We start from the raw sequence: 26,482 nt of genomic DNA, 5'->3' as shown, positions 1-26,482 counted from the left end.
CACCCCCAGGTCCCTTCCCACCAAGCATCTTTCCAACCATTCTGTTTGAATAGCAATAATTGATTGCAACCCATTCAGCTCAGAAGCAGCTTCTTGTGTTATGTCCATCAGTACATAACTGTACTAACTGGCTTTTTAAAATCACTCCCTAGTTAACACAGAGCCAAGGAAATTTCCCTTTTCTGGATTTATTCTCTCAAACACTGGAGAAACAGCTTTTTTTGAGAGAGTTTAAAAATTTTATATCAGTAATGTTTTATTTGAAGTCATGATATTCTCCAGGATCCCTGTTTAGGTTACAGTTGAGACAAGAAATGGAATCAAGTTGTGGATGATAACACAAAGGGCTGTTGCTAAGTCCTGAGCTTGTCTTTAGGAAGACTTCATTTTCCTGGCACTGCAGTGAAAAGGAATTGAAAACTGGGAAAAAAAAATCCCTATTTTCTTGCTTTAAAAAAACCTCAACCTGGCTTCTCTGTTCTTGGCTTAATTTTGTGGACTGTAAAATGCCAGAAGATGGTGTGGAAAAATCTGGCTAAACCTGTTTGTATTTTACACAAGAGCTCAACAATGACCGTAAAACATGTCTCTTTGAAGATGTTCTTTAGATAATTTTAGCAGTTCTCTTGGGGGAAATCAAATTCCATGCCAACCTTAAGTCTGTCCTAAAGGGTTTTTAATGTCCCACATGCTCATGTGTCATTAAGCAATACCCTCTGTTTTCTTAGACATGTAACAGGTCTGTAAAGATGTGTTGACTATTTGTGTGTGGAAAAGAATCCCCTGCCAGCTTAGAGCAAGCAGTGTTGCTGTGTGTATAAAAAGTGTATCTATGGGAAAGTTTCCACAACACGAGGAAATGGCATTTCAGGGGTGCTGGAGAGGCAGCAGCAATGGGTTTGGCCTTTGCCAGGAGAGTGCACAACCTCTCTGAAGAAAATGCTCAGCTGCCTCCGTCACTTTGCAGCACTTTTGTGTCAGAGTCAAGTCACAATGAGGCTCATCCTTGAACCTCCACATGTTGTCTCTGTTTGTTCTCAATTTTGTGTGGATGTGGGGGCTTTTTTGGGGTTTTTTTTTTGGGTTTTTTTGGGTTTTTTTTGTGTGTGTGTGTGTGTGTGAAGTTGGGGAAACGTCAGACCATCATCATCAAGGCACCACAGATGTAAAAGACTACACTGGGAAATTTCTGGAAAAATAATTATTGCTTCAGAAGCAGACTCTTGCTGGTGGGGATGATGGCCTGCTTCTCATTTAATATTCCCTTTGAATGGGCTTTTATGTTCTTCAGGCTGATAACTGACCCTTGGGCAGCTCTGGCATTTAGTGGGGTACTTGCAGTAAAGCAGTGCTAGGAAATGTCCCTGCTTATTCTGTTACATATGTTGAAGAGTAGGGTCATACAGTAGAAGACAGACCAGTAAGAGTGTAATTCTTGCCTCTCCCCAACATTTCTGTGAGTCACTGTTAAGTTTTCTCACTTAAAAGGAATCATTTGAAGGCTGGAGGAATTGCTAAAGTAAATAGAAAGACTTTGACAATGACCTGTCACTTTATAAGCAGGAGGATACCTTGTGAGGTATTTTTCAGCTCTTTTCTTTTATATACTTTCTACTTCATACTTTTTTATATCTGTGCTTCAGGAATTTCATATTAGATCTCATCAGCAAATTCTACAGTACAATCTTAAGGATGGGGGAGGAAACTTGTGATTGGAGCTTTCTGACTGAAGAGCTTTTTCATTCACTTTTAATGAGACTATTTTCAGTTGGTCTTAGGCTGAGTGATTTATGTAACAAGAGACACTTCTAAAACTGCCTCTCATTCCTTTGAGCTTAGTTCTTATCAGTAATAAAGTGGCTCGTTTTGTGGTCATCTGTCATCCAGTGGGGAAAATAATGACCTGGGTTTCTCAACAGGAAAAAACTTTGAGCTGGTTTTTAAACCAGAAAACAAAAGCAAAGAAAAAACCCCAAAACAAAACCAAAACCAAACAAACAAACAAAAACCCTCCACCAAAACAGACCCAAAATGGAGTGCAGCCTACTGCTTTCTTTTTGTTTAGCTGTTCAAAAAGATTTGTACATCCCAATAAGTACATAAGAAATAGGTTCTGATGTCCATTCTGTATCTTGATCATGGCTTTGGTACTTGAGAATTTATTCTGGGTAAAGTTCAGAATTTTATTGCCTCTTTTCTGTCAGTGTATGCTGGTGTGTGATTTCAGGCTGGAACTAGTTTTAATTTCAGCCTACAAACACTGACTTCAGTAATTTGATAAACAGCCCACAAGACAGCCCAATCTGTAATGCAAGCCTTTCTTGTTGTTGTAAGCACAATTTAATTTATTTTCTGGCTTCAGTCTTTCGTTAAAATCCTAGCCTGGTCATACATGCAAGTGTTTTAGAAATGTCTCTAAGGGAAAATACCCTAAATCCATGAATTGCTGTTGTCTAACAGTGCCTTGCTCCTCCAGAGGACAACCAAAGGATGCCCTAAACGATACCTTAATTACCTGACTGACATTATCACTGAACCAGAACTATTTGTCTGCACAAGCACTCTGTTGATGGGAGATGTCTCTATTTGAAAGCTGTCAGCAGCCAGGAGGTAGCAGGGGGAGCTGCTGATGGCAGAAACGTGAGTGTGACAGATGCAGCTGGAAGAGACAAGGGGCGCTGCTGTGTCCAGTCCCTGACAGCCTCTTTCAGTCTGCTGATGTGTCTGTGTCAGCTTTGTGAAGTGTCTGCTGTTTCTGTTCCCTTCAGGAGAAACTGCAGACCCTTTTCTCTAGTGATGGAAGTTCTGTAGGGTTCCAAGCTCACTGTGAACTCGACACCCCAGCCTTTGAGTCCAGAGTTACTCCAAACTAAAATCCAATGGCTATTTCTAGACAGCTGCTGACCTGCTCTTTGCCTCCCCGGCATTCTCCTGTCATGAATTTTACTCATGCCTTTTTAAAGCCTGCTAAAGCCCAACTCTCAAACTCCTATGGCTTTATAGTAGGAAGAGGAGCAGCTGTGCTTTTGTTCTTGTGCTTTTACATAGTGACCTGCTTGCTCTTCTAAATTCTCCCTGCTTTTAACAAGCTCTCATTTCACAGGTGACCCATGGCTGTAGAGAACTGTAAAACAGTTGCTCCTATGAAACAGCCAGCTCTGGTGACTTGCTGCATCACACAACAATTTTTCCTGTCCTAGCCTGCAGCAGATGAAACCTCCAAAATATTTTTAAACTGTGCAAATCCTTTAAATACTGAAACATTTCCAGATAGGGCTCTTGGATATTCTGCCCTCTTGAAGGCTCCTGATGAAATCTGCTAAGGAGATTGCTGTATTGAAATAGTTAAACCTTTTATTTTCTGAAAGTTTTTAAGATTAGCTAATCAACTTCTTGCTTCAACCTTTGATCTGAAGTTCAGAATGCCAGACCAAAAAAAAGGCAGGCAAGTCTTAGTTCTCTACCAGGGAGTTAGGACATCTTGTTCTGCTGTGTTAATCTCTGATCTGGCCCCTCCTAATTCCAACAGAGAGTTAGGATCAAAGCATAAACCACAGGTCCTTAAAAATCTTCATGTTTATGTTGAATTATTTTCTTAGGAGAGAGATATGCTATTTTTAATTCATGTGGAGAGGTTTTGATTTTATTTGTAGAAACACAACTTAATTTCAAACAATTAAGGAGGGGATAAGTCACAAGTAGGGGATGGCAGGGACAGTACATGTTTGCAGAATGCAAAATGTGTAGATACATTGCCACTCCTAAGTGTAATATGAAAAGCATGAAAAATCAGTTTGTCTTCAGATTTTCTCCTATAAATGTCTTGATCACTACAGGAATAGGCTGTTTTGTTCCCTTTATTGTATTATCTTGTTTTCTGCCTTAATCTTTCCATATTTCTTCTGCATCCATGCACATGCCCTGGAGGGAAGGAGGCAAGAAGTGGATGTTTCCTTAGCTTTCCCTCTGTGGAGGTTTAACCAGGATTAATGTCTTTTCCTTTGTTTTGTATAACTTGTTTCCTTTACTTTGCTACTCTCCAGCTGTATCTGTGTTCCTCAGTCCCTGGAGTACTGAATCCAAGCAGTTCTTCCTTTTTATGCATTTTCTTCATCTGCTTGCCACAGACTGACAAGGTGCAGATTTAATTCTTGGCTCTAATGACAGCCAGGCTCACCGAAACCACTGGCTAATGCTGAGATGTCTTGAAAGAAGCAGCAGTGAATCTGCCAACTCCCCCTTCTCAAAGGTTCAACCTGTTCAGCATCAGTATTTGTCAGGGTTGGGGCAGGTTTTGGTTCTCACAAAGTTGTCTGGTGATTCCCCAGCACTGTTTTCAGGCCTATTTGTGCCAGACCTCTAAATGGCTAATCAATGCAGGCACTGTTACCTGCTTTTTTTTTCTTTTTAGGTTGGAATCTAGAGAATTAAATTTTCCCATTCTGCTTCCCAGACAAAGTTAAATGAGGAGTTTTTTTTGCATTTAACTTTAAGTGTATCTTGGTTCTGTCACTTAAGTTATAACATGCAAGATATGGTTCCTATAGCAACCAGCTCTGCTGTACATTTTTTCTTCCTCTGGGGGCATGTAAAATTCCAGCTGGAACACTCCTGCATTTATCTCTAATCTTGTTCCAAACAGGCTTTCCTTTCTGCTCAGGTATTCATGCCCTTCTCTGCTTCAGCCCCAATGTGCTGAAGCACTAAGCAGTGTCACTGATGCCTGGATGTTTTCTTCCTCTGCTGAGGAGAAACGTCAGAAACAGCTTCCTAAATGCCCTTCCACAGGCTTGCTGCTGTAGGTGAGGTCAAGGAGTCATGCTCTGGGTTTGGAACAGGAAGCCTCAGCGTTTGTGGTGGTTTGCTGTTGAATCAGTGGAACAATTAGGACTTCTTGCCCCGAGGGTGTGATTACACAGAAGTTTTCTTCAGCAGCAAAGCTGGTTTAAGGAGTTCCAGGCTGTTTGGTCTCCACCCTGCCTGGAAAACTGGATTTCCAGTTACTGCAGTGATCCCATGTTATAGTATGGCTTCTTAAGCGTGTGCAGGGACACAACAGTGAGGTGGTGAACTGTGGAACTTTAACCTTATTTTACTGCCATAGGTAACCTGTATCTTTGGAGTAGTACATAATTCATGGTGTTGAAAGAATCAGTTTTACTGGGTATGTGTGGGGGGTGCAAGTCAGGGCTGCTTTTGCTGGCATCCAAGACTGTTCACTGCAAGTGGTGCCTGCCTGATGTCCATATCCAAAACCTGAATATCCTTCTCTTACAAGCAGTTTCAGGCTGGGCTCTCTCAGCTGAGGGTAAGTCTGGGTGCAGATTCCTTCTGACTTGTGCTGTCCTTAGGAGCTACTGCATTAGCAGCTTTTGGAGCAGACTGGAAAGCTTTTGAGTTTTAGCAAAAAACCACTTCCCTCTCAACTGCAGTACATTTTGCACTCAGAGCTTGCTCTTTGCTAAGTAGGTGCACTTCCATGACCACTGGTGTCATGAGACACTTGGATGATGAATGACAAGTCATGCTAAATGCTTTATCAGATTGCACAGTATCACGTAGACTTCCTGTTGATGTGCTGCACAGTGTGTATTTGATGGGTAGGAATTTGTTTTAGCTGCATTTTTTCCATATCAATCACTAAATGTTGTCTCCTTTCCTTTGTCTTCTGTTGGGCTTTGAGATCAGTTGCTCATCACCAGCTTTCTTTAAACATCCTAGTTAATGTCAGCGTTATTTATATTTATGGTTTGACTCCAGTTCTGACCCTTTTCTCTGTGTCTTGTTTTGTCTTTCCTTGGTGTGTAGCCCTTCTGGGCTTGGAAGAGCTTTCCAGTCAGCCTCAGCCAAACTTAATTTCTTTTTTTTTTTTCCTTTCTTTGACTTAGAGTTCACCTTCCTGTACTGTGTGAGTCCATACTTGCTACTTGTGAATTTTTAATGAGAAAAATCATGAGGGAATTTGTTGTAATCAAGTGTAATACCATGTATAATACACACCAGAGTGCTTCATAGCATTCTCTAAAATAGAGGTTTTATTTTAGAGAGGAGTCAAAGATATTTTTTTCTTTTCTGGAGACATTGTAGTGGATTTGTTTTCTCCTTGAAAATCTTGTAACTGTTAATACAGAGCAGGGTGCCTTATTTCCAGTGTAAACCTCATCCTCTTGCCATTAGGTTCTGTCTTACAGTGCAATTGAGCAGTTTGCACATGGAGCACAAATCCATAGTGCAACTGCATTGAAGCAGAGATCCAGCTGTATTTGGATGTGCTCCCTCTTTCCCAGTTAATCCTAAACTGGTTTGAAGCTGGCTCAGAAGCTGGCAGTCTCTGCAGTCATGCTGCTGTTTCTCAGCAGCGTGGTCAGTGTGTTAAGCACATCCTCTGGTGTGGTTTAGGCCCTGGTTCCAGTTCAGCTGAATTAGTTTCTGTTAATTTTAGCAGTTTTTGTGCTGCTGGATTTGGAGCAGGCCACTGCAAAACAGTCATATTTCCCTTTAGATCCTGATTCCCTGATCTGTTGGTGCAGTGCAATGGAGTTGGTGTGGGAATTTGTATCCTGAGGCAGTGGAGGCCTCGCCTAGTGAGTGTGTCACACACGTAACTGAGACCCTGGCACCAACTTGGCATTGAATTTATCAGCCTAATGCTGCAATCCAATCCCGGCCTTCCAGCAGGAGGTGTTTTCCTTGATAGTGAATTCCCATGACTTCTCCTTTCAAAGTAGCTCCTACCTTGGCTTTGGGCTTCTCTTTGGGGATTTAGTTATTCTGTTGTTCCATGCCAGGCTTCCTGAGCCAGAATGCTGAAACATTGCATGGAGCAGTGCTGGGAAATGCAGCTTGGCTTTGTTCTTTGTATTCCCTGGTGCTGTGCTTAATGAAGTTGCAGTTGTGAGTCAGAACTGGCTCCCAAACTTAATGATTTGTGAGTTGGAAAAATCACAGCTTCGTGTTGCTGTGGTGCCAGTGGCCAAACCCTGAGCAGACAAGGGGAGGTGATCCTAAGAACACTTTCTCCAGCAGAAAGGTGGCTCTTGGGTTGATTTTCTACTGTTTCTTGCAGTGGGCATTTTGCTAATCCTTTTTCACTGTTTTCCTTTCTGTAGAGGACTGGCAAATTCCTCTACTTCTATGAACATCTCAATGTGAAAGTGGTTTTAAAATAAATGTACTTAAAAAGTGTTAGGCAAGACTGGGAGCAGATATAGCCTGGGTGTGAATCAGCCTTTTCACAACCAGGGCTGACTCTGTGCATGCCCTCTTGTCTGTCTACCCTCCACCCTCTTTTCAGGGTTAAATACAACCTCTGACTTGGCTAAACAGAGGATTTTTTTGACCAAATTAATTTGAGGACCATATGATCTGCCTCCTCGTGTTCCCTGAGCCCTTTGCAGGAGAAGGGAAATGTTTGTGAACAAAGTCTGTTAACGGAGCCGTGGGTGGAAGGAGGACAAAACGAGTACGTGAAGAACTGCATATTTTCACTGGACTTCTAAAACAAGTGACAGTTTGTTCTCCAGATTAAGGCACATTTCAGAGGAAAAGCCTGAACAGTGCATGTGGTGGGGCTTTTTTGGTGGGTTTTTTTTTAATGTCACAAAAAATCTTGTCCAGAATAAGAAGCCTCAAACTTAGTAAGCATGTACTCTTTAAATGTGAAAACATGATAGACTGAGGGCTAGGTGAGTCCTCGTGACACACAACAGAAAATTCTTTTCTCAGATAAAGGTGGTATGTCAGTGAAGGGGTTCATCTCCAACATCTGATATCTTAGCTTGCTTCAGTAAAGATTCTCTTGCTCTGATGCAGAATGTCCAACATATGTTAAAACCACCTGAGAAACCTTTGGCTAAGATCCATGTAAAAATTCACTGAACATGAGTGTATTTCTCTGCTTTGGGTGGGGTAAAGGAAGGCTGAACACTGAGTATTCTTGCATAAAATGTGGGGTGATGTTATGTAACTTCATTTCTGTATTTTTTTTCATTTTCCTCTGGGTTTCTTTCTATTTTTGTTATAGTCTTCTGTGTTAAGATTGTGTCCTCTGCAAATATCTTGAACTACACAAAGATTTTTTGGTGAGAGGAAGCTGAAGATGCCATTCAGAGCAACCAATTTATCCCTCAGTTTATATCCACTGGGTTTACTGGATGTCTTGGTCTCCAGGTGAAGCTGGTGCCAGTGGGCCAGAGAAGATGGAAATTGAGAATTAGTGGCTCTGCTGGCTGCAGCAAGCTTTTGGATGAGCTCAGCATATACTGCTTTACACTAAGGGACACTGGGCACCCTTGTAATTGTTTCCTGTGCAATTTGAATTGTGCAAAATGAGCCTTTCCACATGGTGTTTGTATTCAAACTTTGCAGCCTCTGCTTTCGTAGGAGAGTCCAAAAGGAAAATAAGTGAAAACTGATCTGCATGATTGTTTTGGCCTAGAAATTCAATTGGGATAGTTAATAAAATAAATATTAAAGAGGAACGGGGTTTTTTGTCTGCCTGAACCTGAAGAGTGAGAAGAAAATCAAACCAAAACCCTCCATTGTATTTTTTGCTGGTTTCAGGAATTTACAAGGTGAAACTTCTGATTCTCCCATGGGCCAAACTCATGAGAGTTTCTGTTCCTCAGATCCAAAAATAATTTTCTCCTACTTTTTTGGTTATGAGTTAGGAAGAATGAACTTCTTTAAACTTTCCTAGAACTGAACTCACCTTTTCTCAGCTAGCTGAGTTAGTATTGAGATGTTCTTACCCTGCAAGTTTCCTGTTCAAAGACAGGCAAAGCTGCAATTTGTGCTCTCCGGTTGTGCCTGCTTTTCTCATTCTTTCAGAACTTCCCAGTGCTGCTGACATTGCTGTAAAAACCCTACTAGTCCCTATCCAGTCATTAAACCACAGAAACACAAGTTTGAAGGGGCTAAATGGTACAAGCTTTGGAAAAGAGGCTTAGCCATCCCATGCTGGAGCAATAAAAAGTTCTGACAAGTATCTTCAGTCCAGATGCAAACACAAAGAGGGCAGTACCCAGTGTCTAGGAAAAGCAGGGCCTTGCACAAGAGGCCTGGTGCGAGTCACTGCTTCCATTTATTCCTGGGGGCAGTTTGGAGAAGTGGTTTGCTCTCTAAAGCCTGGTTTGTCATGGAAGATGATGTAATTCACACCATGCTTGGGAGAGAGACTAAACATGCTTCTAGGGAAGGATCCAAGCCAGTCCAGTTTTGTACACAGTGAAGAAGGGACTTATTGTCAGAATTCAGCCTCATTTGTTCTCTATTTAATGATTTCCACTTTTTTCCCTGTTAGGGTTGTACCAGCCCTTAACAGATGAGATTTTTTTCCTGCTATTCCTCTGCACAGAATTTGCAGGAGCTGAAAAAGAGTGCCTAATTTTGTCAAGCTTGTTGCCTTCAGCTTGTGAGTCCTGGCAGCCCCCTGCTTTTTCCATTTCTCCCTTCAGCATCTCCAGTACTCAGCACTAAGCCAGCTGTAGCATCATTATCTACATATAAACCTTCCAAGAGTCCTGTGTGTGTACATTTTCCATTTTGGCTTGTTCAAATAACTTCAAAGGGGTTCACAGGGGTTTTACAGCCCACCTTGAGGCTCTGCCCCCAGGGATCCATCGTTGCCTCTGCTTTCCTGCAGCAAAAGCTTCAATTTCTGACTGATCCAGATCATCATCAGTGAATTTCTTGTGTATTTCTTGTGAATACTTGTGTATTAAACAATGATAAATTACACTTACCTGTGAATCAGTTCTTGTAGTTTAAACTAAGATATTTAACTCTTCCCTAGGCTCTGTTTTGGATATTATCAAGCACATTGTGGCCAAAGGAGAACACAAGACTGGTGTCCTGGATGAAGCCTGTATAGCCACAATCCTTAAGGAGGTGCTGGAGGGACTGGACTACCTACATAAAAACGGGCAAATCCACAGGTATTTTATGGTTTTTCTCACTTTGTCATAAAATGTTATTGAAACAGAGTAGCTGAGCACAGAGTCTCACCCCATAACTTGCTGAGGGCATAAAGAGAGGAAAGTAAAGGTGGAAGCTTAATTAAAATGTAGAATTCAAATGTTTATGTTCTAAATACTATGTCTAAATTGAATGACTAGGCCAAATTTGGGGTGTTGAAAGTTATAATCTAGGGAATCTCTTTCTAAATGTCAGCATTCAGCTGCAAAGTGTAGCTGATGGAAAGCTGGAAAACTTCGACTGGTTTTGTTTCTTGCAGAGCTACAAATTACCGAGAGCACAGCACTGGCAGAGTTGAGCAATTTAATAAAACATCCTTCCAGCTCTGATTTCTTTTTTTTTTTTTTTTGAGATTAACTGCAAGATCAACATCATGAAATTTGAATTTGAGTAATTTCATTTAAAGAAAAAGGAAATAAAAATAATGGAAAAACTTCCTCTGTAGGCAAAGCCCAGTTAACTAATGGCCTGTGATTTGACAGATCACTGAAATTTGTGGGTTTCTGTGCTGCTGTCTTGTTTGGGATATGTTTTTAAATCACATTTTCCTCTCTCCTGGTGTCAAGGTGTGGTGTAGTTCAGCAGGAGAAGTTGCTAAGTTGGTTTGTTGTACATTAAAAAGACTGCGATTTGCAATCCTAAATATGTGCTGCAAATAGAATATACTGCTTGTGGGTAATATACACAATCCCAGCCACAGACTGCTACTGGAACAGCCTCTTCTTTCTTGGGAATTTGGTGAGCTTGGCTCTCTTCTGGTACAATACTATTATAAGCATTGTTGCTGCTGTGCTGAAGTCTCTGTCTTCTTATAGCTGCACAAGAAGAGGGTGTTTTTTTTGCCAAAATGTTATTTTAATTAGAAAATACAAGAAGTAGTCATAGTTTCAATCAAACTGACTGGCTTTTGTAGGTTATTTTGGATTAAAAGGAAAGAAACAGTTGGAAATGATTCAGGTGGAATTCTTCTCCTTGAAAGAAGTCTCAAATTTCAGTTTCCAGTCTCAACTAAAATTCTGGTTTAACAAGAATCGTTGTCTTCATTGGAGACAGTTTTGATTTCATAGCTGGTTGCTTGTTGCTTTCTTTTTTGAGATAAGACTTGAGGCAGCTCTGGGAATTTAGAGTAAAGTAATAAACCAACTTACTTGCCAATTACATGGTAACTTTTTTACTTTGCCTTAAGTAATTGACAGAACTGTGTTCATCTGTGACCTGCAGTTGGTTTGCTTGGCTGAGGTAGTTATCTTCTAGTCTAGTAAAATTGAAATATTTATGTTAAAGCAGCAGAAACCTGTTAAATCTCAGTTTCTCAGAAGATACTGCATAATGCTTTATGTATTGAAGAAAAGTGGTTCTCCATTTGGCTGGCTGGAATAGAAAAGCAAAACTAATAAATGTGGTAAAGATTAGAGAGAAAATATTTATGTGTGTGGTGTGGGTTTTTTTTAACTGCACTCAGCAAAAATACTGTGTTCACAAAATTCAAACTGCTGATCTGAAGAAAATATGATTCATATTGAATCATTTGGAAGTGAACTGGATCAAACCTGCTGTGACCATTCTCATCCTGCTCATTGAAGCATTTTCTCCATACCTCAGTAAAGAAATCAGAGCTGTGTCATGGCTGTACCTTAAGGTTGTGGTTTTGCATCACCCTTTGCACCCTCTCATCCCAATATTTTGGGGCTGCTCCAAAAATTGTGTAATATTGTATCACAAAGGGTTTGGATTATCTCATTGTGCTGGGCACAGCAGTGTGGGAAATTTGGAGAAGTGGAACATAGAAGAAAAGTTGTGGTTTTTCCTACCTGTGGTGCAAAGCTTGGCAGAAGGCAAGCTGACAAGCCTTTGAGGGATGAAACATGTTTCCTTAATGGAGTTCATCCCGCTGTGTTCCATTTTATCCAGATGTGTGTGTGCTGCTGAGGAAAACACAGTTTAAAGTCATGGTGCAGCTGGGACCTTTCCTCATCTGTAGGAATATCTGTATGGTTTTCCCATTTTGCTTAATGCTAGGGGTCATGATATTGGTCATGCCTGATGGGAAAGGCAGGTGGAAATATTGCAGCCATGCCTGAGATGCTCTGAGAGGAAGTGTTTAAAATAACTGAACTCTGGTCCCCTGGGTCACCCTAAAGCATCTGCCTCTAAAGGAAAGCACATCAAGTGATGGCTGAGCTGCAGATATTGTGTCTGTAGTGTGGGGCAGCTGGACTTGGGGTGAACTTCAGGCCAGAGCAAGATCAGCTGTGAAGGGTCAGAATTGAAGGGCTTTAGTTAAGACCTGGAACAGCCAGCCCAAAGCAAGCAACCATCCAGCAGAAAAAAAATGTCCAGCTGGTTACGCTAAATATCCGAACTCTGCTCATGTTACGCCTTGGAGAAAACAACTTGATAAAATTAGAGACACAGGATGAGTGAATGACTGTAATTAGCACATCTGAGGTTGGACAGCCAGGCCGGTGATACAGCCCAAAGGAGGAATATTGGGTCCCAAATGTAATTTTGTGGGCACTCTAGACCAGAAGTGGGGCTGTAAATCACTGGTGAGATGAGAGGACATATTTCTGTCAGTGAAGCTGCTCAATACTTCTAAATTATGCATCATCTTAAATGGGTAAATGAAGTTAACATGTGAAAAACTGGCTTAATGAAATTTTGCTGCTGCTGAATCTTGCTCTGCCTACACCCGCCTTGAACTTAATGCCACTTCCAATTACGGTTTGGGGAGCTGGCTTGGTGTGGAAGTGTAAATCCCTGCCTTGGACAGGAGAGGAGTTTGACAGTATTCTCTAGAGGAGATTAGAAAGCCAAATATCTAGTGAAGGCTTAAATTATAATTTTTTCTTGTTTACTTTCCTAATTAACAGCCACAGCGAGTCTGAGACTTGAATAGACCCCATTGTTCAGGAATAAATGCTGAAATCTCCCACATTGCCCAAAGTGATGGTTTTTTTTGCTTTCATCTTGCAAGGGCTGATGGGAAGTGTCTGAGGCCTTATGGCAAAGACAAAGGAGAAGACAAAATCAGTTTTATTCTCATGAACACTCTATACCACAGTAACAATTGATTACAAATGGTCCCCATCTTCCTCTGAAATCACCAGTGCCTGCCTTATCTGGGAGCTGGCATCTCCCTGCCTTCACTGCCCTGTCCCTGTCCCTGTCCCTGGCCACCTCTCCTGTGCCAGCTGCCACTGTCCCTGCTGTGGTTTCCTGCGTAGCACGGTGATGCCAGTGAGATTTGAAATCCCAGTGATCCAGCTCATGTTGAGTGAGTTAAGTACCTGGGCACCAGCCAGGGCGCCGAGGACGCAGGGCCACCCTCGGAAGCCTGGGATGAAGCTGTGCTGCAGGAATCTGCTCGGGCACATTTCTCTATGGAAGTCAAACAAGACTGATGTGCTGTGAGGGGGCTCTGCCAGGCTAATCTGGGCTGGGTGACACTCAGGGTATGTTGTACCTCTTCCCCATTTGGACTCTGATTCCTTTGTGTGTTTGGGGATTAGCAGGAGTTTGATGAATGACTTCGAAATAAAACTGAAGCAAAACCAACCCAAGAGGTTTTATTGCTTAAAAAGATTTATTGGAGGGAACTTCAAGGCTTTCTTTTTCAGGTGGTGCTGCGTATGGCAGGCTGACAAATGAATCATGCTGATTAACTGTTACAAGGTCTCTCTGTCTTTCTCCCTATTTTTATCTCTGAGCTTATCTTCTGTTCATGATTAGCTGTTGTGTAACTGAATATTTTAGTTAGTCCAGGTGAAATAATACACTTCTCAAAAATAACCAGATTCTCCTATTGCAGCACAATAAATGTGATACTGTCCTGATTTTTTTGTAAAAACAAAAAAAGCCTGGGAAGTGGTTTAGAGTTGCATGCACTTGAACTATTGGCATGGCAGCAATCCAGCTATTAGTTTGTTTGCTGCTCTGCTTCTTACAGGATGAGAGGAGTAGCAACATGTTTTACATGCTGAGTTAGATCACCCTGTGCTGCCATACAAAACATTTGGGGGGTTTTTAGTGTCTTCAAAATCAGAATGTGGGCAGCAGGGTGCTGGGACAGCTGTTTGAATATGGCTTTGAAGAGACCCTGGAAACAATATTGTTGCTGTCCTTTTATGCCAGATAGGTTTGGGGGGGTGCTATTGTTGTTTTTCTTTCTGTTGGACCTTAGGATGGTTTTGACAGGGAATCAAAGTTTAATTCTTTGCCTCTTTACACACAAGAGTAAATAACTTCTGAGAATGTGCATCTGTCTATCTATCTGCACATACACATCACCAATACTTGCATGTGGGATTTTGCAGGAGTTCACCTCCAGTAGCAAGTTTTTGATTTAAGGTGAAGGAGCTGATGGATATATTTTGGCAGAACTTGGCTGTCCTACAGGATTCAAGCTTAATTTTCATGTAGCTGATTAATGCATTGATAGCCATGCTGGCAGGTACTGTGGTTAAACTGGATCCCAGTGTGCCTCTGAAATACTGTATTTCTATGTTTCTGTAGGAATACTGTAGGAGAACTTCAAACCCTCCTCTCAGTGCTGTGATCCTGCTTTGGGGAGTGTGTTTTGGAAGTGAACTTTGGTAGGGGAGGATTGAGGAATGGATAACAGGATGCGGAGCCTTTCCACCTCTAATTGCCAGTTTGATTTTAAGTCAGGACATCAGTAATTTGAAAGTTGGCTATTGCTTAGCTGTGGGAAATGCAATTTTTTATTCAGAGAGGTGTACTTTGGTCTCTTCTCTCTTATAGTATGGGATGGGTAGAAATAATCCTCAGAGCTGGTGGTTAATAGAAATTCTAGAGCTTTAATTTGTAAACAATTCAGAAGCTAGAAGAATAAAAAATGTCACTCTTGTGTGTCTCAGTAGGAAGGAGGACTAGAGGCTGCTCTAGATTGTACTGGGTGATTTGTTCCCCAAATAAACATCTTGTGCAGTGTCAAGGGCCCAAGGACCACTGAACCCCCACTCTCTGTACAGTCACACTGGGATGTATTGTGGTGGTTTGGCAAACCAGCACGTTTTCCTGGTGGCTGGTTTTTCCACTGCATCACCCAGAAATTCATTGTTTAAAAAAAAAGAAAATTCTCTGTGGTTGCAGAGAGATAATACAAACCAGATGTAAATCCCCAGTCTGCAGACAGCCAGAAACAATAACTCCCGTGGAGACAGTTTTCCTCAAAGAGGATGAAGACAATCTTTGCTCTGAAGTCTAAAAACCTGGGATTTCAGGCTCTAGTGGTAAATTATCATTGCTGCTGCAACCACAGGAGTGCTGCAGTGTCTCCAGGTAATGCCCCAGCTCTTGGGAGCTCCTTGCAGTACAAGGGTTGGCTCTGGGTGATGCCTGAAGCTGTGGCTGCTGCAGTCAGGGGTTTGCCCCTGTCATTTCCCTCACACCTCCCTCTGAACTCTGGCACTGGGTGTCCTGCAGTTACTCAGAGTAACTTTGAGTTGGGAGGTTTAGTCCAAGGGAAAACCCAACTGTTTGGTAGAACTACTCTGGCCTTTTATAAAAGGGAGAGGAGTTTTTAGGTTTTTCTCTCTGCTTTGCTACATGGAGATGAGAAGCAGGAAAAATATGATGAAGAGTGGAAAAACAGAGGTTGGGTGATTTTGCAAAGGTTCAATAGCAGTGACAGGTTTTGGTCAGTGATCCATGACTGAATTGTACACTCAAATAATGCTGGTTTCTAGCAATTCTCAAATTGTCAGGAGTATTTGAATTTGATGTGTTTCCAGGGGGAATAATCATTCACTGTCTGGAGCATTAAATGTATCAAGTGAAAATGTAACAGACTCTTAGCTTTTACTCTGAAGAAACTCAGTGCCATTTACACGTGTACATCACTGTGACATCTTTCTCATGTCACTGTCTTTATCTGGTGTAAATTGTTGAGACTAGGTCACCCAATACAGGCTCCTGTAGCATCTCTCCAGCAGCAAAGCAATTGTTTAAATTGACTTGTTCATCTGTTCTACTGTGATGATACATGATGCGAATGTAACTCACTTCAAAAAGACAGCTTTGGGTATTGTTCCCTGTTTTGGTGCACCAGAATTTCCAGCCTTTTTAGATCCTAAAAGCTGCACATGAAGAGGTGCTTTAAACATTTATTCAGACTACTGCAGTCTTTTTATTCATGTTTTATGCTAAAGCAGGAGAAAAGGGCCACTTGCTAAATTTGTTCAGTAACATATTAAACACACTTGAAAATTTTGCAAGGCTGCATCAGAGATTATTTTTGATATTTACTGAATTGAATTATATCTTGCCTTGCAGAGTTCTAATAAAACTTTGATATTAAAAAGTAAAGTGAATACTTTCAAAAGCAAAAGTGAGACAAATTCTACACATATTTAGGACAGCTAATAAACAACTACCAGAGAAATCTATCTCTTCATGGTAGCTTGGAAAGCATCACCAAGTGACACTGGTAGTGCAGAGAGGATTTGTTAGATACCTGATTTTGTAACTGCTTTCTCCATTTTATGGGAATAACTGGATGAAATAGAGATCTTTCTTTGTATGCTGGTCATCCTAGATTGTGGAGAAGGAAGTCTTTCTGACAGGTTTCTTGTGAGCCCTGGCTGTCCTGACTTTCTCCTCCAGTGTCACGCTGCAGGACGTGGCTGAGCAGGAGCTGTGGGTGGCTTTGCAGATGGGGACAGCCCTTGGCTGCATGGGGAATGCCCTGGACTGTATGTGTATAGAGATAGATTTACTGCTTCTCCAGAACAGGGTGCTCATTGCCTTTTGGAATTAGAGACCTTTTTGAGCTCCCCTATGTAAATTTTTTGTGGTCTAATTTGATCCAAATGGGTTCTGTATTTGCCAGAATGACCTTTCATCTTTCCATCATGGCAGGGAGATGTGTGAACCACTGACATTCTTGTTCCTTCTGCTACCTGATGCAGCTAGTACTCAAACTGGGGGGATGTACATGTGGTGATTTTTTGGAAATTCCTATTTTTGAGCACACTAGGAATATTCTGTCATGCAGGAGATACTGCAGTGTGGTGGTGTCATGCCATGTGAAGCAAACCCACCCCCTTCCACATGAAAGGATTTGACATGAGATCCTGAAATAAGACCATCTTTTAACTTGACTATCTCCCTCTTTTACCAATGACCAAGGCAGGGTGTCCCAAAAATATCTGGGTCTCCAGGGGCAGGAAGAGCCCTTGTGACTCCAGCGCTCACTCTGTGTGTTGCTTTTCATGCAGCAGCTGTTAAAGGGTCTTTGTGCCTTGTCCCCACTGCAGTCCTTAGGAAGTAGGATCAGGAAATGGACAGGCTGAATAAATGAATTTGTGGAAGAAATCCTGTTACCATTTTAGCTGCTGTTCAGCATATGAAAGCTTGAGTTTAAAGCCTGCTGGGCAGAGTCCTTTCCTTCTACAAGAGGAAAAAACTGAAGTTCTGACAGAATAGGGGAAACTTTAAAAGTGGTATATGAAGTCAGAGATGGAGCTTCTCTCTTACAGTAACTGCTGAAGGTTGTCAGAAGCGTGGGCTGTTTGGCCAATCCTCCTTGCCATGAGCTGATGTTACAGCAGTGATGTGCTTCAGGATGAATGTATGAAGCCTCATTTGCAGGAGGAAGAAGTGGGGCTGTGAGTATTGATATGGTTAGATCATCTCCATGCTGGGATGCAGGCCTAGGTCCAGTGCTTGTAGCCCTATTTTCTGGCTGAAGGAGCTGATACGTCTGAAAACTGTTTCTTAAGAATTTGGATTTATCTGGAGCAGCTTGCCCCACATTGATGTGCAGGTGAGGTTACTTGAGCACTGTATTGCCTGGATGCTTGGCCATGGATGGGAGGTGGAGTCCAAGGCAGGAAGGATCTGTCCTTGAAACGCACCTCCCTTTAATCCTCTGTTAGGCTTGAACCACGTGGGAAGAGAAGGAATTAATGAGAGCACCAAACCATCAGAGACAAAGCTGGCACAGGAATGAGAAGTGTGAACTGGACGTAATTTGCTGAGATAAAGGAAAATTGCAGGCGCTGCAATAGCGGTGGCTGTGTGACAGACAGGGACACAGTGGAGGATGTGACACACTGCTGCCTGTCTCACTTCATAACAGAGGCTTGCACCGAGTTAGCCCAAGGTCTGCAGCTCTTTCTGTACCGCCTCAGCATCTTCCCAGCCCCTGGAGCTATTCAGACAACCAAGATGACAGTAAATTTCAGGCACATCTCCTGCAGCTTTCTTTAGTGAGTCGTCCCTTGTCTGAGCTGCCAGAGCGACTTGACCTAAAAGAAATCAAATTTGAGTCATGGTTTCTTGGGCCCGGAACCCTCCACTTAAAGCAGCAGTCCACTTCTGCAGCACTGGAGGGCAGAAAAGGGAGAGGGGTTGTACCTACTAAGTGCATTGTGGAGCCTCTGAAAGGTATTTTATGTTTTTACAGTGAAGTACAATGGGAGATGAATTTCCCATGCAGCCTTACTGGGGTTTGTTTGGCTATGCCAGGTGACAGGATGGAGTCATGTCTCCCAGGAGCTCTTCCCTGCACTCAGAGTGATCTGCCTGAATCTTATGGGTGGGGCAGGCAGAAAGCAAATACTTGCTGTACTCTTAAAGCTCTCTGTGATGGAAGCTGACAGTCCTTTCCAGTGGGCTTTGTTTTCACATGGCTCTGTTTGCAAAGTCACAGTCTGTCTGTCAGGCACTTCTGCCTTTCAAAGCCTTGCTTCAGACTGCTTAAAAACAAACAAAAATTTTAAATTCCTGGTAACATTGAATTATTGTTCTAACTTTCTCCAGCCATGAAAATGATAATTCAAAAGCCTTTCATTATTCCCACCTGTATAGCTCCCATGAAGGTGTAGCTTCAAAAATGCTTCCACCGTTGCGAGTCTTGGAGTTAATTCTGAGTTGCCTTGTGCTGCTGGCTCAGCTCCTGTGTCGAGGCCATGGTGTTTTAGCAGAGCCAGCAGCTGCCAGAGCAGCTCAGAGAAGAGGGGAGCAGCAGTTGCTGTGCTTCCCTGGTCCTGGGCAATAAAGCATGTCACTGGGCTGGGCCCCTGCCGGGATTTATGGCAGCCTGGCTGCTGCCGCTGGGCCCGGCTGCCAGTGGCCACGAGGACCTGCTGAGAGGGCTGTGGATGAGCAGGGGGGAAGCAAGCTGTGGACTTGGCCCTCCCTTCCCTCCTCTTGTGCTGGGCTCAGCAGGGAGTGTGGAAGCTGCTCTGCCAGCTCTCTGCCATTGGAAAACCTTCAAGCTCTGGGAGATGTTTCCCAGCCTGGCTCTGCAGTTCAGTACAGCGCTGTAACAGGCAGCAAATGCACCTCACCCAAGAGTTTGGGACTTTAGATTCAACACTGTGGCATGAAAATGTTCATGCACACAGGTTTTGTGAGCAGGAACAATTCCAGTCCAATTCCAATTCCAGTACAATTGCCTTGAATGCCTTCTCCTATGTTGCACTGAACGTGCTGACATTTGAGGGGGTAAAAATACTGATCTGCCTGCACACTCCAAGCCTAGTTTACATTTTGCAGCTCTAAATGGTAAAGCTCTTGCCTGTCACCAGCTTTTTATATCTTGACTTATAAAGCAAAGGGAAGAGGTGACACAGGTAACAGCATGTTACTGAAGGGAATGTTTGATGGTAGAGGGACAATAGCACTCATTTGGTGTAAAATGTCACAGATTGCCTCATATTTAACTGTATATAGAGATACTGTCCTGGAAGTATTTTACAAATTACTCAGAACAATGTCAACTCCAGCAATTGGTTGCCTTCAACATAAATATTTTGAGTTATTCATTACCATTAAAAGAAAATAGTAATTGTTGCATCTTGCACCTTCTCTTTTTTTAAATGAAACTTGGCAGGACTAACCACTCCTTCCTCGTGCCAAATTATGCACTATAGAGTTCAGTCCATGAAAATTTATTGTTGCAGTTGATGTAAATTGCATCTAATGGGCAAATGACTCACGGCTGTGCTTACAGCCAGCTTTGTGTTCTAAAGGCACATGCCAGCAGGTTGGAAGCAGAGGCAGAGTAAACAGGGCTTATCTGTTTCCCCTTTCCTCTGACACTTTTCTTCTCACTGCTGGCCTGCAGAGCTCCTGGGGTGGCACTCTTTGCTCAGGTCCCTTCTGTTGTGGCTGTAGCAACCACTGTGGGGTGGGGCCAAGGATTGAGGACTACAGATGAGGGTGGATCTCATAATTTAGCAGGATTTTAAGGACTCTTTGTAGTGGGAACAAGCCACCAGGATACAGTTCATGTAGTTTCCCTGTGCCCCACTGAAAAATTAATTGTGGGGAACATGGGAACATGGCACTTAAAACTGGGGAGCATCATCTCATTACATTCCTGTGCTCCCAAATCTCCTGTAGCTGGAGCATGGCCATAATTTTGTTGTTGGGATGAGATTTAGTTGTACAGCACCTCATGCCTAGGGCCCAGCCCCAATCTGGAGGCATTAATGTGATGTAACTCTTGTCTGGTCAAACTGGGAAGCTAAACCAGTTTGGAATGCACATGAAAAGGGTTTCTGCCCTGCTGTGAAACCTTTCAAGGCTGATGTGGAGAATCCAGCTCTGCACTGGAGCAAGTCCAAGGCACTCTTCCCACTTTGATTGTGAAGTACAAGGTAAATAAAAACATAGTTGTTATTTTGTGGGAATACTCTTGAAGGCTTTAGAAGAGAGGAAGATGACAGCTGTGGAGCAGGAATGTCCAGAACTACTGTAGCATTTGTTAAGCTATTGACAAGAAAGTTTACTCCAGCCTTCTGTAACTTCATTTAAAATGTGATATAATTATTGTTTACACTAAAGCTGCTTCCTGTTTCCACTATAGCAATTATGCCAGAGGCACACCATTTATTCCCAGTGTATCAGCCCAGGATATGGTCATTACCACATTAATGGGAAGTGCCTTCAAATTGTTACACTTGGCAATAACTATATCCTGGAGTAACAAACTTCTCACCATTCAGCTCACAAGTTTATAAGCATCTCCTGATGAAAATAAACAGGAAAGCACTGATCCTCTTTCCCCTGCCCCATTGCTTCAAATGCACTTCATTTTAAATATGATTTTAGAGGAGAACTAAAGCTCCAAAGATGCTGCTACTGCACCATTTTATGCTAAAAGGAAGGGGTTTGTGCTCACCCAGTGTTAAGGCTGCTCTGTGTTCACCTGTTGCAGTGCTGTTGCATTGGGGTGGGGAATGGGAAAGCTGGAAATTGCTTCTATTGAACAGTGACTCTGCAAACATCTTGCTGCCCCATCAGTTTTGCTGCTCTGGGGTGGAGTATGCCAAGGTGGGGTGAGTGACAGCCTTAACAGAGGGCTGGTCCCACATGAAGTGGTGATTTAATTCCGTAGTTTGACTTGGATGTTTGGCAGTGGCTGTTTTGGCCTCCTGGTTTTCATATTGTGGCCATGGCTTGTTTTAATTTCTTGAACCAGCTTTAAGCATCATATTTACTGACTTTTGTTTCCAGTGAGAAAAGATGTAAGTTTTAATTAATCCAAGCTGAAGTTAAAAAGAAAGTAAGCCTCTTGATTTGAGGGGGTTAAGGGCCTGGAGTCCTTTGGCTCATGGGATTCAATCTGAGTGTTTGCTTGGCCACTTCTTGCATTCCAGGCCTGTCCAGCTTGCTCTCCTGTTGTGGGGTGGTTTGGTGATAGGGAATGCCTGCTGCTTTCTGGCTGCTGTTTCTACGCCAGTGAAACCTGCCTGAGTTGCTCTGGATTGTGAAGTGTGTGATAGTTGAGACTTCATACTTAGTTTTGCTTAAAAATCTTCCCTGGCACTTCCTTCATGGCTGAGTGTGGTCTGTTGTGGGGGCTTGGTGAGCCACACGTGCAGTTCTGCCAGAGGGGAAGTTTGGAAAGGCTGCACACAATAGTGCATGACCCAGCTTACTGGGGAAATGGTCCAGCATCCTGGGCTGCCTTGGAGTACAGATGGAAGAGGAAATTACTCTTACTCCAGTAAGAGAATTAATAACTTCAGCAGGCAACCTCATGCATGCTATTCCTTTCCCCATAACCTGGAACTGGCAGGGCCTTGTGCATCCTGGCTGTCACATCAGCTGTGGGTAAACATTTCCAGTAGGACTGGAGAGTTTCCTGAGTGCCCTGTGTTCCCTCTGAATTAGTGCTGGTGTGCAGGGGCATTCCTGGAGGTGGCTGTGCCTGTGCCAAGCACATTCCTCACCGTGTGAGCCAGTCCTTACCTAGGACACCGCAGGCTTTGGGGCTCTGCGTGTGCTCCAGGGACTGATCCCACAGGCATCTTCTACCTAAACTTTGGCAGGGAGCTTTTCCATTCCTCCTTGTTATGGACCACGAGCAGTTTGTGGGAGTGCAGGGCTCAGTCAAGTTTGCCTCTCTCTCAGCAATTAACAGCACCAGTTATATTGGATTTGGCCAATGGATGCTAAGGGGGAGAGTTTAGCCACCTGCTTAATTCTGCACTAAATCCCTTCAGGTCCTTCATGTATTTAAGAGCATCCACTGATGCTGTGCTGTCTGCAATGGCTACCAAGTGCTGATTGCAGGAAGAAAACAAAAATCCTGCTTCTGGAATGGAAGATCAGCTTCTTGAGTCTATCAGATCTGTATGAAACTCTGAAGTTATGTGACACATCTTCATTATTAACGCAAATAAGATTTTTTCCTGTACTTCCTCTCACACCTGTGCTTCAAACTGGGGTTAGGCTCCAGGATGGGCACTGCTAGCAAGAGATGTACATTTGGCATAACTTGAAATACCATTTTGAAGGCTAAAGGTGCTGCCAGCTGCAGTTTGCTGTTCACCTTTAGTGAGACTGTTTTATTGACAGTTTTTGTTCTGCTGTATGCTGGGGAAAAGGATTGCCTAGACTGCGTATTGGGAAGAGTCTGACAAATGCTAGTGCTGGAAAGGATGTGTTTAAAATTATCCTGGCTTGGAACTGGCAGTGGCCCAGCCTCCTCTTCAGAATAGCAAAGCCAGGAAGGAGGAGATTTCCAGGGCCTGACTGGGGCTCTTTGGCCAGGCCATCACACCAGTTCTGTTCTCATGATGCACTAGGGAGGAGAGGAAAAAATAGTTTTGGACTTTCTTCTGTATGTGAAAGGATTTGGAATATTTGCCAAAGGCAATGGAGGAAAAATGTGCTTGTTTAAGGTTTGTTTTCATCTTTTTGCTCCTGTTTCACGTGGGTTCCTGGGCAGTGCAAGTTTAGCAGCCTTGCTGATGAACAGGAGTGTCAACTATGAAATGCTTCTCTTGGCTTGGCATGTGGAGCAGCCTATAAAAATAAACTGGAAAACTTCAAAGTGTTTGCAGTGAAAGTAGTGTTCCCCCCAAGGATGGAGAAGTGTTGCTGTTAACCCAAAAACCAGAGCTTTTGGCTAGAAAGAGGATAGTTCAAAACATTCATAGCACATGCTGGATGTTCTTGTGTGTTTGTTTATTAAAAGAAAAAAAAAAGATAACAAGGAGACTTTTTTCACTGCCCAGGCTCATTACGCCAGGAGCAAACAACATTTTTGTGTTCTCTGGACTTTTACCAGTGTATGGGCTAAACTGATTTCCTGAGGAAGCACAGGAACTTCTCCAGGGCTGGAGAGCAGTGAGTTGAGGGGCTTGGGCAGAACCAAATCAACTCAACTGTCTCTTGAAGTCTCTCCCCCTAGAGGGGTACATGAGTGTCTCAGCAGTGGTAGGTTCACTTTTCACCTTTTTATCTAACTCTAAGAACCTGGGACAAAACACTTTCCTTGCATTTTTAAGGGTACCTTCTGCAAAATTTTAAGTTTTCTTCTCTGTGTGTAGTACCTAAAATATAAATCATACAAATACTGCTTAGTGCCTGTCTAGTGAAGTTACAATTAAGTTCCTATTTCTGCATGATTTGAGGCAAGAAATACTAATATGAGAAACAAAGTATAAGAAATAATAACCTTTTAATGTATTTTTTTTGGTTGAAGTAAAGACTTAATGACTTCCACTTATTGTTGCTTTATCTTTCTGCAGGGATGTGAAAGCAGGAAATATTCTTCTTGGAGAAGATGGCTCAGTGCAAATTGCAGGTAACTTTCCTGGTAGCTTTGAGTAAACTTTAGGCATAACTGCATATCCTGAGAAACAGTTTAATCATCAAGGAGAAACCTGCATAAAAATGTTAACTTCAAAAAGCCCCACAGTTCATAAAACAGACAAAAAACCCCAACAATACACAAACCACAAACCAAAACGAAAAGCCAGCTCAGAGTTTATTACATCTTGTTATCTTAAAATACTATTACTTGGAATAATGACAATCAGCAGATATAAATCATTTGATTGTGAAGTCCTCAGAATCAATAGATCAGATAAAGTTCTTGGCATAAGCTAGTCAGGTTTTACATCAGCAGGTTTATAGGCTTGGAAGTGGAGTGCACAGACCTCAGCGATTTATCACTGACGTGTGAGGTGGTTTTGCACAGGTCTGTGGTGAAGGGTGGACAGATCCATCAGGAGGAAATGGGCATATCTGATGGTAAAAGTCAGTCAAGGAAAGACCAGCCGGTCAAACTGCTCCTGTGGATGCTCCCTGCTCCGCTTCACTTGAGCTGCATGGCAGAGAGGGTGTTTAAGTGGCCCAGCCCAAACTGGGGTGAGCTGGAAGTCTTGGAAGCAGTCATGCAAAGGAAAACTGTTAAGACAGTTGCTTTAACTAATACAGATGTGCCTGGAGATGTGTGCTGCAGTCACTGCTGACATGAGCTGCAGCAACAGCGCTGTGCTGCAAACACTCCTGGCTGGGGATGGACCATGTGGAAAAGGGTGTTGTGCAGAGTGTTTTGCCCCCTGATCCTCTTCTGATATTTTATTTCCTATGTGTTCCTACAGACTTCACTCTTCTTTCCAGAAATCAAGAATTATGCCCCATCCCTGAAAACATTCAAGGTTGAATGGGGCTCTGAGCAACCTGTTCTGGTTGAAGGTGTCCCTGCCCATGCATGCCCTGCCCCTGCAGGGGATTTGACAAGATGATCATTAAAGGTCCCTTCCAACCCAAACTATTCTGTGTTTTTGGTGATGATGATGATTATTATTATTATTGCAGACTATTAAGTAAGCCAAAATTTTTGGAGAGTACATTTGGAACCTGATAGTTGATTTTCCTTCTCTTCCCAGCATGCTGTTTTCTATCCTGAGTACAATTTTTCTCCATTTCTCCTTTCCTTTAGTACTGTGTTCTTCCCATGGATCTTGCAGTGCCTGTACATGTGTAACATTTTCAATTCCATATTTAACTGGGAAGAGCTATATCTGTGTGTGACAAGGTCTCTTCTTTAGTGCCTTGTCTTGCTGGTAGAGTCACAGCAGTGGGTCAGGCCAGTGTGCTGGGAGCTTAGGGATGAGGCAGTGGCTGTTGTGTGAGGGACAAGTGCCTGTAGCATTGTTGGTTCCTTTGGAATATCTATGCCTGGCTTTTCATCTTGGAATGAAAGGTGTAGATTTTCCACCAGGAAACAGAACATGTTGCAATGCAGTTTTTTATAGATAGCTCTCCTCACTGCAGAGGACAAAAAGCCCTTTTACAGGACATGGAACCTATTTCTGTTTAAAACCTGAAGTATCTTGGTTTTCTGTTTTAAGTCTCCTGGTGCCCTTAATGCCTGCTGTTATATTTCAATGAGGTGTAAATCATTCAGTTATGTGGCAGCTGATGGAAGGTAGGGAGTGGATTCTAAAATGCTCAGAGGAGCAAACTTTATAGTGAAATCCTACAATTTTTCCATAATGGACCAAGATACAACACGTTGGATTTGTAATTGCACAGAGCTTTTGATGCTGTTTTGGGAGAGGCTGCAAAAAGCTGTAACTCTGAGTGTTTCTGCATCCTAGAGAGAGCTGCTTGTGTTTCTCTTCCACAAGGCTGTCAGGGATTGGCTTTTGTGTATTAAGGCTCACTGGCAATAGGTACCTGTTCATGTGTTTTTTCTGCTGAGCAATTTTTAGTTGATAAATAGATTTAAGGTTGACTGGTCTTAGCTCTTTGCGTTTCAGAGGACTTACTTTGTGATTTTACATGTTCCCTGAACTGAACTATTCATAGTTTATATGTGCAACACTTAAATGATGAAATTCATCTCTCTGCATATCCTGTGAAAGCAGCACTGCAAGATGTGCAAAGTTCCCTCTTTACAAATTCTTTCTTTGAACGTGCAGCAGGACCAACCCTGCCACCTTTCATCAGCCACAGCAGGGCCACTAAGCCAAGGTCAGAGGGTTCACTGCAGTGGCAGGAAGCACTTTCGTTTCTCTGGAGGCAGCTGATGACTTGAAAGAAATAAAAATAAATGAATGAATAATAGAGAAGAACCTGACCTGGTCATAACATGAGATTTTGTTTCTGTGGGAATTTCTGACACTTAAGCTTCCTTGCCTCCTGACCCAGGATGAAATAGCAGAATTTCTGGGGAATTTTTTGAGGAGGAAAAAATGCTGGAAGCAAACCAATCCCAATAAAACGAGAT

General features: G+C 42.6%; 1 protein-coding gene across 1 annotated transcript in view; it reads left to right on the top strand.

Moving 5' to 3' along the window:
• OXSR1 (oxidative stress responsive kinase 1) overlaps positions 1-26,482 on the top strand; it is an 87,358-nt gene that overhangs the window by 29,564 nt on the left and 31,312 nt on the right. Inside the window, exons 4-5 of the mRNA XM_063416616.1 lie at positions 9,794-9,935; positions 23,991-24,046. Coding sequence (XP_063272686.1) covers positions 9,794-9,935; positions 23,991-24,046 — 198 coding nt within the window. The remainder of the gene's footprint in view (positions 1-9,793; positions 9,936-23,990; positions 24,047-26,482) is intronic.

The sequence above is a fragment of the Prinia subflava genome, chromosome 1, assembly GCF_021018805.1.
Source record: "Prinia subflava isolate CZ2003 ecotype Zambia chromosome 1, Cam_Psub_1.2, whole genome shotgun sequence".
NCBI classification, from domain to species: Eukaryota; Metazoa; Chordata; class Aves; order Passeriformes; family Cisticolidae; genus Prinia; species Prinia subflava.
The sequence above is the reverse complement of the archived record's forward strand: the minus strand, read 5'-3'. Positions and strand labels throughout refer to the sequence as shown.